This window comes from Diceros bicornis, chromosome 18 (assembly GCF_020826845.1).
Source record: "Diceros bicornis minor isolate mBicDic1 chromosome 18, mDicBic1.mat.cur, whole genome shotgun sequence".
NCBI classification, from domain to species: domain Eukaryota; kingdom Metazoa; phylum Chordata; class Mammalia; order Perissodactyla; family Rhinocerotidae; genus Diceros; species Diceros bicornis.
Genome location: NC_080757.1, coordinates 16,605,294 through 16,616,763, shown reverse-complemented (window position 1 = coordinate 16,616,763; position 11,470 = coordinate 16,605,294). Strand labels below are relative to the sequence as shown.

The 11,470-nt window shown below is 53.9% G+C and overlaps 1 protein-coding gene across 1 annotated transcript; it reads left to right on the top strand.

Annotated features, from left to right (window-relative positions):
- The first annotated feature begins 2,323 nt into the window (after positions 1-2,323).
- Positions 2,324-11,004, top strand: RFLNB (refilin B). Its single transcript, XM_058560149.1, has 3 exons — positions 2,324-2,622; positions 5,445-5,554; positions 7,819-11,004. Exons 1-3 carry the CDS (start codon positions 2,407-2,409, stop codon positions 8,147-8,149), a joined length of 657 nt encoding a protein of 218 aa, XP_058416132.1. The 5' UTR covers positions 2,324-2,406; the 3' UTR covers positions 8,150-11,004.
- The last annotated feature ends 466 nt before the right edge of the window (positions 11,005-11,470 follow it).

Here is an 11,470-nt window from a genome sequence, read left to right as displayed (position 1 = left end):
ACTTACGCTCCAGGAGCTCCTTGGCATTGTCCTGAGGCCTGAGGATGTCCTCTGGGTTCAGGAAGCCCTGCCTGATCTCTATTTAAAGGATCTGCCAAGGTGCCCCTCTGGAGTTGGGGAGAGGTTGTTCTTGGGGATCAGACAGAAGTTTCATAGGATGGAGGTCAGCGTGTGGCTGCTTCCTGGGTCCCCAGTTTGATGGCCGAGATGCCCATGTGAAATCCTGGGCCAGCTGCTTGATGACCGTGGCGCCAAGGAAGAAGGGGTGCCTCAGTGTTGTCCCTTTGATCTGCCTGGACCGTCCAAAGCTGGCAGCTTCACACCCCCTTGCTCACTTTGGCGCCTTTGATGTCTCTGTGGACCTTCTGTCAGAATGTGGATAATCTAAGCCCTTCAGAATTCCCCTCAGAAGGTGGCAATGCCGGGCTCCCTGCGGGCTCTGGGTTTTAGCAGGTGCAGGCAGAGAGCCCTCCCAAGCTCTCCACAATCCACACTTGGATGGAGAGAGCAACTGCACTGGCCTGGCATGCTGACCTTCCTCAGTCTCGTCCTCCACCTCTTCCAGGCTGATGACCTTGAAGGCCACCACCTCCCTGGAGCAATTGGCATCTTCCTAGACACCTTCCCAACCTGGCCAGGCTTAGAGAGGAGTTCTCAGGATCTACCTGGGAACGCTGGTGGGCAAATTTCCTCCAGGGCACCGGGTCCTCCCACTGCCAACAGACCACCCTTTCCACAACCCAGGAAGCACTTCGATTCCTCCTGAGATGTTCCACGTTGAGGGCAGCCTGGGATGAGCAGGTGGCGGGATCAACAGGGGTAGGGAGGTGTAGCCGTGTAGGTGGCCTGGCCTCTAAGACCCACTGCTTGTAGTACATCCTTGCACTAACCACAGATCCAGGACTGTGCACCACTGATTTCGTAATCTCTTCCTACAGGACCTAAATGAATGAACAACCTCCCAGCACACAGGCATGTACCAGGTTTTATTCTCTGTGGAGGGGATGATCCAAGGCAAGCAGCCTTGTACCGGCTGTCAGTCAAATTCGTTCTCTGTTTCCTTACCTAAGTGATGGGTGAGGAGGGTAGGGGGCTGAACTTTGCCAACAGATCTCTAACATCTACCTGCTCTCAATTCTGACTTTAATGAGTCCCAAGCAGGACAAGGATCCTTGTTTTTGCCTGACACAGACTGGGCTGCCATTGTGGGGCACACACCGAGCCCACTCTCATCTAGCCAGGGAAGTCCCTAGCCCAGGGCACCACTCCTCTTCAGAGCTGGCATCTGCCAGCTAGGTCTGGGCACAGCTCCAGCTTGAGGCCCTCAGCAGAACACCCATCAGAAAGCCCCAGGGTATTGTGGCTGGTGGGGGTGGGGACTTCCTATACTTACTGATGATCATGGAGGTCTCCTGAGAAAAAGTAGCAGATCAGAGAACAGCCCAGGTCTACAGCTGGCAGCGACTGAAACGGGTTCCCACTCAGATAGGGCTTTTCTGTCAAACCAAAGAGGAGGGGAGAAATCCCCAGTCTGGTTTTCAGAAAGGAACTCCTATGCGTGAAAAGCTGTGAACCCCGCCAGGGAGCCCCCAGCCCTTCAGATGGCCCGTGGGCGGCTTGCTGGGCTTGTCCCCCTTGTTCCATGTCCCAGTCTGCGCCCACTGCAGGCTTTCCCTGCCTAGCGTGGCCACAGCCTGTTCAGCTGAGCACCCATGTCAGGGAGCGACGTGTGCCCGGGGAGTCCCCTGAGGATAAACGGAGTAGGCTCTCTATTCCTCCGGGGCAGAAATGAGAGCCAGAGACAGACTGCGAGCCCGCCCGCCCGCCCGGCTGAGCCAAGAGGCGGCTGCAGCCATACGAAGCGCATTAACTATTAATAATTTCCAGTTGTTTGCTCGCTGGGTTCGGCCGGCTCCCCAGGCCTCTGCAGGCCGGGGCTCTACTCTGGCTCCCCCCCGGCCGCCCGGCTCGCGATATTAGCGCCTGCCGGCCTGCTGGCACAGGGCGAGGGGACAGGGGCCATCAGGGACCCGGTGCGAGCGGGGTCCCGTGTCCACCCGTAGCGGGGCCGGGGGCCGGACGGGGCGAGGGGCGCCTTGCCCGCCCGCGGCGGGGCCCGTCCAGCCTCCAGCGCGCTCGCATCGGCCGCTCGGAGCGGGCGGCGCACGGCGGGAGCGCAGCGGCCCCTGGCGCCCAGCCCCGCGGCTCGGCAGCTGCGGTCTGCCCGGCGGGCCGGGCCGGGCCGGGGCGGGGCGGAGGCGGGGCCGGAGCGCAGCGGCCGGCGAGACCCGGACGGCGCGCGGGCGGCGGGCAGGAGGGCGGCCGGGCGGGCAGCGGCCCCGGCCCGCGTCTGCGCCCCTCGCGCCCCTCGCTCGCCCGCGGCCCCGGCCCGCCCCGCGCACAGCCATGGTGGGCCGCCTGAGCCTGCAGGATGTGCCCGAGCTCGTGGACACGAAGAAGAAGGGCGACGGCGTCCTGGACAGTCCGGACTCGGGGCTGCCCCCCAGCCCCAGCCCCAGCCACTGGGGGCTCGCGGCGGCCGCGGGCGGCGCAGGCGGCGGGGAGCGCGCGCCGGCCCCCGGGGCGCTGGAGCCCGACGCGGCGGCGACCCCCGCGGCTCCGGTGAGTGGCCCCGCTGGGACCCCTGCCCTCCCCACCCCCCCGCAGCCGGGCCCCGAGAGACCACCCGCCGGTCGTCCCGGCCCCCTCGGGGCTCGCTGTCGGCGCCGCCACCCGCCCGGCGGGACGGCGTGGCCATCGCCGGGAGCCCGGGGCGGGAGCGCTGCGAGAGCCCGGCCAGCTGGAGCCGGTGGCTGGAAAATTGTCATCGCCTGGGAGGCGCGGGAGCCCCGGGAGACGCGAGCCGCCGCCTCCTCCCTTCGGGGTGGCGGCCCCCGGGCTGCCAGGCTGCGGTTCGGCCACATTCCTGCCCGGGCTGGGCTGGAGGGGGTCCCGGGACACTGAGAGGGAACCCCAGCCTCCCCCGGACTGCGGGCCTGGCACCCCGGGCTTTCCCCCCTGCCTGGTCCCGAGCAGGAATGTGGCCGAGCTCCCCGACTCACAAAGCAAACGGGGCCCGCCTTTGGCGACCGCGTTAGTGGCCTTGGAGACCTTTTGAGAAGGGTCACCCCATGAGCCTCTGGCCTCCCGGTGGCCCCCCTTGTCCTGTCACCTAAACTGTGTCTGGCACATGATAGGTGGGAGGCCTTTAGGTGGGTGGAACACTTCAAAAATGAATCCTTTTATTTTAAAATTTTTATTTAAAGAAGAAATGCTACCAAGTCTCTCTTGCCTCGGAGTCGCTTGGGTGGTGATGTTTATCGCCTCTACCTAGAGCCCCGGGGGACGCCACATCCTGCTGACAGTAAAAGCTCAAAGTGGGGCTCTCAGCTGCCCTCCCCCCCCCCCCCACGGATGGGTGTTTCCAGCCCTCTCCCCGGGGTGTGGGGGGTGGGGTGATGGAGTCAGTGGCAGCTGCTGCTCCTGAAGGACCCACAGGGAAGCTTTGATGGCTCAGGGAGTTCTTGACCTCAAACCCTGTCTCTCAATGGCCATCAGGGCACTTTCTCATTTCCATTGGAAGGCAGCACTTGCTTCAACGTGGCCTTCAGAGCCCTTGCCATCTGGCCCATTCTAGCCTCATCTTCCACGTCCTCTGACCACAGGCAGATACACACATGGTGCCTCTGATGCCACTCCCTCCACCTGATGTGCCTTCCCCCACCCCCAAGCCCATCTGCTCCTACCTCTCCCAACACCCAGTTGGCTTTTCCACCTGTCAAAGCCCTGCTAGTCCTTCAATGCCCAACTTGTCACCTCCTCTGGGAAGCCTTCCTGGATGCTTCCCAGAGTCATGCCTGAGTCTGTGGCTTTGTCTGCTTTCCCTGGTGGCACCTTGTTCATGTGTCTGTTATAACCCCTGCTGCCCCCACCGCACCCCCAGCCTGCACCTGGAGCAAGGTTGGTGCTCAGGGATTGTCCGTTGGGTGGGCAAGGATGGGGGAGCAGAGAAGGCAGGGGCAAGAGAACTGAGGGCTTGTGCGGATACCTGGAAGAAGGCTGTAGTGTGAGTGTTGGGGAGTGGCCTTGGTGGCCATGTCGTCCTACAGCCACCAGGACTGCCTGGAAGGTGCCCCCTAGTTGGGGCGTGTCTGGCAGCCAGAGAGCTGGGGGAGAGCAGGGCCACTGTCACTTCTCGGGGGTTGTTTCCAGAAGCTCTGCAGCTCCCATTGCCCACACCATGCCCCTCCCCCCACCCATTGACCTTGGTTCTCACAGCCCCTCCCCCAGATGGGGCTTATTAACTCTCCACCCAAGTTCAGGCACTGGACCCTCACGACCCTCAGCCTCTGCCTGACCTACCCTGGTCCCCTTTGGCTTTTGTACTTCCACTCTCCACCTCCGCTTGACACCGTGTCCTGGGAACATAAGAAACTTAGAGCCAACCTGCTAGAAATGTCTGCTTCCTTCTCTGTCCTGGAGGATGCGGGAGTGGGGCTGCCACCTCCACACCCTGGCCCAGGTGTGGATCCTTCTCTCAAATTAGGCAAAGAAAATGACAGGTTCCCCAGTAAACCCGGCAACCCAAAGGGCCGCTCTCTGTTCGTCTTTTCACACTTAACACAGAAGCCCTGATTCCAGTCAAATGGGGGCGGGGGGGGGGGGTGGTGGGGGCGAGCGCCTGTGTGGAGGATGGAGCTGTCTCTTCCTCAGGCCGCTTGATGAATCTAAGCCCGGAGCTGTGACAGGCAGGAAGCCGGTTACCCTCAAGGACTGCTGTGCTCTGGCTCTTTGAGTTCTCTGGATAGCGGGAGGTGATCGTGTTTGGTGTTCCTCTCACCATGAGTTTGCGGATCCCTCCATCTTGGTTGGGCGTTGATCCGGGGGGCCCCAGAGGCAGAGGAGGTGGGGGGAGTTGAACTGAATCTTCAGTGTAAAAAAATCCCTGCTGGAATTTCTTTGTTTTGGCCTTTTCTAAAGCGTCGCTGAGACAATGACAGGGTTGGGGGCACATAATTGAGGGTCTGGTTAATGGAGCCCCAGTTCACCGAGGGTGTCTCACCGCCCTGCTGCGGCATGGTGCGGCGGCCCCGGAGCTTGGGCACGGTCATGACGCTGAGCTCGCATTTGTTTCCTCTTTTCATCCTCCCACAAAACGTCTGCGATGGAAGGAGACACCCCCTTGGTGTGCAGATAAGGTCAGAGGGTGTGCGATGTGAGGGCACACAGCACACTCGTGATAGACCTGGGCTTCGAACCCAGACCGCTTGGCTCCCTGTCCCGTGCTCTCCCCGTGCTGTGGGTCAGCCCTTCTCTGGCATCATTCCCGGGGGGGGGGGGCACAGATGGCAGTTGGCCCATCAGCTGGAGGGTCAGAGCCAGGCCCTTCTGTGGGGGATGCATCCGGCTAGCCGGTGGTCTAACTGCGTTCTCCATCCTCGCAGAATCCAGCGTCTCTCCCCAACCCCCCGGCCTCCGCCTGCTCGCTGAGGTTATGCCCCCTGTCCTTTGGCGAAGGAGTGGAGTTTGACCCCTTACCGCCGACGGAAGTGAGGTAAATATAACGGGCCCTGATTTTATTTTTTAAATTTTCATTTTTTTTCCCAGAAATTAACGCTTGTTATTAAAAAAAAATTAGTTAATCGCGAAAGTGTGCCAAAGACTACTCACAGTTTGGTTGGTACTCTTTCGGATTTTTTTCTGCATTCTAACCAATTAAACATATAGACAGTTTTTTATTTTTGATGAGGAAGATCAGCCCTCAGCCACCATCCGATGCCAATCCTCCTCTTTTTGCTGAGGAAGATTGGCCGTGGGCTAACATCGGTGCCCATCTTCCTCTGCTTTATATGGGATGCCGCCACAGCATGGCTCCACAAGCGGTGCGTCGGTGCGCGCCCCGGATTGGAACCTGTGAACCCCGGGCCGCCACAGAAGCGGAGCGGGCGCACTTAACCGCTGCGCCACCTGGCCGACCCCTAGACAGTTTTTAAAATAAACATGAGATCATGTTGGGGCCGGCGTGGTGGCGTAGCGGTTAAGTGCGCGCGCTCCGCTCTGGCGGCCTGGGGTTCGCAGGTTCGGATCCACGTGCGGATCTATGATCTGCTTGTCAAGCCATGCTGTGGTGGCTTTCCATATAAAGTAGAAGAAGATAGGCACCAATGTTAGCCCAGGGCCAGTTTTCCTCAGCAAGAAGGGGAGGATTGGCATTGGATGTTAGCTCAGGGCTGATCTTCCTCACCAAAAAAAAAAAAAAAAAAAGGATGATTGGCAATGGAGGTTAGCTCAGAGCCAGTCTTCCTCACAAAAAACAGAAAACACATGAGATCATGTTATACATAATGTCCTGTAACTTGTTTTTTGCACTTCATGTATCATGGCTATCAGATGTTTAAGATTTTGTTATAAAGTAATTTCTCTTTCCAGAAGCTTCTCCCCCCACTTCCCCACCCCAACTCCACACCCCATCCCTGTTTCAAGGTGCTGTAACCTTGTCTCATGTTATAATTTCACTGGGCAAGTCCCATTCTTCCTTTGGGAATTTCTCTCATGCAGGATTATCTGGGGGCAGAGATTCACTGAGAGGCTCCCCTAAAGATGTGTCTTTTTAGAGGAAGGAATTTTACTTTTGGTAGCTGGTGGTTTTATAGCTGGAGTTTCAGTTGCCTTAACACAAAGGGCCCTTTGATGTGGAACAAAGGAGGCTCCCCAGTTTGGAGGTGAGCAGTTCAGCCCCTTTATTCCTGCGGAACTTGTATTTTGAACAAAATGAGGACGTGACTTCATGACATTAGCTTCCACCGGCCTCTTAACTGCTTGCCCAAGGATAAATAGACGATTCCATCCGACTCATTGAAAGGAATGCTGATTCTTCCTCCCTGACCAGTGGGTAGGGGCAGGTGGGGGCAGTGCTGTTAGATGTGTTTATTTGTGATGCCCATACGCATTTTAGTACTTGTGAAGCTGCAATAATTATGCAGTAAAATGAACTAATGCTTTGCTTACATAAAAAAAAAATTAACTCCCAAATTACCAAAGAAGGACTTAAAAAGAATAAAATAGCTGCTGAGAAACATGGATGTTAATTTATTTTATGGAAATCAAGATTTTAATTGGCTTTAATTGATAAGGTCAGATCTCAAAGTCCCTGGCTCTGAAAGGTCTCCAAACTGAAGGTCAGAGTGGACCAAGTACTAGTACTTGGTATCAGCAAACTTTCAGAACTAGCACTCAGGATTTCTGGGTTCCTTCATCCTCTCATTAAAGAGCTGATTGATCACTTCAGGGGACAGAGAAACTGTTCACAACTAGTGGAGCAATAGAATCCACCTTGGTACATAATAATTTCCACCCACTGCACTTGCTGTTACGTTAACACGCTGCCCAGTTATTATTGGGCACCTTTTACAGAAAGAGGAAACTGAGGCTTGGAGGAGGCAAGTCACCTGACCGAGCTCTCATAGCTTCAGTAAATGGGGGCTGCTGCCTGCAGTGCGGAACAGTGAGTGCAGGGTGAACTTTGCAAAACTGCATAGGTGCATTTAAATCCCAGCCCCTCTGCTCACTCCCACTGCGACCTTACCCTCTGCGCCTTGATTCCTCTCCCGGTGATGTTAGGACAATTAAATTAGATCCTGGAAGTAAAGTGCCTAGAAGAGAACCACATAGGAAGCGCTTCTTCAGCTCTGTGCGTCTTCTGACTTGAGTACCGCATCTCAAGGTTTGCAGCCCACGAGACGTTCAAGGTCGCAGTGGGGAACCCCGTGCCCCTAGCTCAGAAGAGTGGGTTCATGCCGCCTTATGTCTCCCACCCAGGTACACTTCCTCGGTCAAGTATGACTCGGAGCGGCACTTCATTGACGACGTCCACCTGCCCCTGGGCCTGGCAGTGGCCTCCTGCAGCCAGACGGTCACCTGCATCCCCAATTGCACATGGCGCAACTATAAGGCTGAGGTGCGCTTCGAGCCCCGCCACAAGCCCGCCCGCTTCCTCAGCACTACCATCGTCTACCCCAAGTACCCCAAGACCGTCTACACCACCACCCTGGATTACAACTGCCGCAAGATGCTGAGGAGGTTTCTGTCCAGCGTGGAGCTCGAAGCCACGGAGTTCGTGGGCGGCGATTACCTCTCGGATGAGTGCTGACTCGAGCGGGCGGGTGGGGTTGGACCAGCTCCGCCGCCGCCCTGGTCCGGTGGGGCCACTGCTGCCCTCGCGTGTGATGCTGGCCCCCGAGGAGTCTAACCTAGAGATACCTCTCAGCCCAGCCTGGGGAAGAAAATAATATCCTGGCGTCTTATAATTATTGAGAGAATTTGATTTTTAAAAAATTTTTCAAATTGTTTTTAAAAGGAGTAGATTTCTAGTTGGCTGCTACGTAGTTTCCCCAAAGTCTCAATTTGATGAGAAAATAAAAAGTCGACTAGAGAGAAAGGAAAATGGCCACCATTTGAAATGGGGGGGAGAGGAGGCTCTTCTTCCATTGGTCAGTTTCTCCGAGGAAGAGTGCGCTGAAAATCTCTGGGATGGAAAAAGTGAGTTTTAAGAAATTTCAGTCCTGGGTGTCTTCACAGCACCAAAGTGGTGCTGATTCCGTAAGCTGTGACACCCATATGGGTTCAGTCTGTGCAGAGTTGAGTTCCATTCCATTTTTTTTATTTCCGTTCCCATTTGTATTTCCTGTTAACCAAAACTCTTGGAATTCTCTAAATCTTTTTCATGATATCGAGAAACCCCAAACTGCAATATAAGATGCCTTAAAAAAACAAAAGAAAAGAAAAAGTTCACCCTGTTCTCACTTCTTCAGGAGGGTCAGGTCTACTGATGGCTGGGTCTGGGAGCAATAGCTCCCGTTCTGGTTCCTTCTACCGGTTGGTTCCCAACGTGGGCTCTGGCAAAGCGCCTCGCACCCTTGGCATCTAGTAACGTCTCCACAGGCTTGTGTAACTCTCCTGATATGTATTTTGGGGTTTCCAAATACTTTCCTGTTTTTTCATAAGGCAAAACATGGCAGAAGGCCCCTTTGAGAGAAATGGTATTTTAAAAAATGCTTAGGAAAAACATTTTTTGGGACTCGGTGAGGGGGGTTTCACTCACAATGGGAACCTATGGCCATACCTAGGACTTGACACCATCTGGGAAGAGGGGGATGTCGATGTTTCTGGTGATCTGGTTCATCAGGTTGGTCTTCTCCAGGGGCCCTGGGTCAGCTGCTCTGAGGACCTCGATTTTGTCAACACTGCACAGGAATTCTGCCGGTGCCTTAGGTCTAAGCCAGAGAGCGAGGAAATCTGCCCCCTCAGGTGAAGCAAAGGTGAATTCAGAACAGGGAATGATGTCACAGGCCAAACTCCCAAACCCGGCTGCTGTCGTGATGGTACCTATTTCTTTTAAGCGTTCCTTTTAGGGTAAGTGACAATCATGGTGTTGAGTGTGAGCTGAAGAAACTTGGTGAATTCAGCCGAATGGGCCACAGAAATAGGGACGAGGCTGGGCCAGGAGGGCACGGTGGCCAGGCCGCCCCTGGACTTCAGCCCCCTGCCTGCCCTGCCTCACCCCAGCCCTCACTTCTTCCTGTCAATCCCTGTGGGTTTTGAGTGAAGAAAGTGGCAGATGGCTTTTTCTCTTCCGGTATTGAACAGGCTGTGGGTATTTCCTTTGAATACATCCAGATTATCTCAAGTGCTCGAGGGTTACAGCGTATTGTAAGCTCGACTCCTGCTGCATCTCTGGGTTTCTGTTGATGGCTTCCGCCTGTCCTGAAAGCCGAAGCGATGGCTCTGTGGGCACCCTGGAGCCACAGCAGGGACTTTTGTTCGGAGGAGAGCAGGTGTGATGATAATCACTCTCATTTAAAGTCATTGGAGGCCTGGAGAGCCAAACTGTCTGGTATCCTCTTCAGGTTTAATAGTGTTTAGTCTGTCGAGCGCCTAACTGATGGGACGCATCCCCTCAGTGGAGCGGGCAGTCGGCTCCGTGGGCCCAAGTTGACCAGAGTGAAGCTCAGCGGGGACCCCTCGAGGGGGCACTCTGGGACCCCATAGTCTCCTCACTCATGGTGCAGAGCAACAAATGCTTCCTGCTTTTGGAAGAGCAAATTACACGGCATTTACTGATAAAAATGGATTTTTCTCTCTGATTTCATAATCTTGTCATTTAGGACAAGTGGTAAATGTAATTTTTAAATTAGGTTGAGGGAATTCCCGAGGTTCTGCTCTGGCCTGTGGGGACACTAGAATGAGCTCAGAACAATATTTTGGGCAGTATGGCAGGAGAGAGAGGTGGGAGGGCTCGGCCTGGGAATACAGCAATGTTTTGAGACGTCCACGTGAGATTTTTTGTTTTAGGAGAATTGGGTTAAGTTCAGGCAAATCATTCTAGATGTGGAGAGAATCTGAAATATCTCAGCAAAGCAAGTAGAAGTGAGCGATTGTGAATGTGTAATGGGAATCCAAAAGCAGGTTTTGTTTCGTTAAGTTATTCACTAGGGAACCAACAGTGGTTCTTTCAAATCCTTTCTTTTTCTCCAAACCTGCTTTGCTGAAAGATGCAGAAAAGGAAGCACGTGAAGACATAATGGGACACTTCAGAGTGGATCAAATGACCTCAGTCAATGGTGGGTTCACGTTAGTTTACAAGGGGGAGCACTGATTTTTAAAATTCACTGATTAAAAACAAACATTCCAAAGTCTATCTGGGAGATACAGTTTACTTGTTAATTAAAAAGTCTTGTTTTCTCAGACTCTTAAATTATGTCTTTTATGTAATAAGGATGATTTGTATTTTCAGAGAAAAGTTGTCTTCTTTTTAAATCACAGACCTTTTAAAAAGAATGAGTACCTTTTCGTTTGATACTTTTCCTGTTTCTAACCTTAGGAAATCCAGAATAGTATTTGACAAAAAACATTTTTTAAATTTATCTTTGACATCTGTCCCACTCCATTTTGCTTTGTGACCTCTTCATTTAGCAATAAATTATCTAAAAAACCCCCGAAAACTTAGAGATGGTTCTCTTTTTTTTAAAATAAAATTATAATGGTTGGTTAAGAAAAATGCACAAAATGGCACCTCATCTTGAGAAATTTTAAGATGTGATTGTATTTTAATAGTATAATGCTTCTGACTGGGATATGTGTTCCCCCGGGGGTACAAGAAGATTTTCCAAGGGGTCCCTGGGCACAGATAGTTTGTTCCCAGATTTGACGTGTACTCTTTCCTAAAACCGATCTGCCCTGAAAATTTGTGAGCGGCGATGTCAGGCCAGCCCCTTCCCACCTGCTCTTTGACATTGCCTTTCTCCCACTTAGACTAAGGCAGAGGAAAGACATGCCTTAGTCTAACTCATCCTTAATTTTATTGTGGTATGTTGCTCTGGGCTGGAAAAACCTGTAGGTACTAGACAAAAGGACATTTAGAAACATCGGTGTCTGGCACCAGGGCCCCACTGCAGGCTTCGTGTCTATGGGC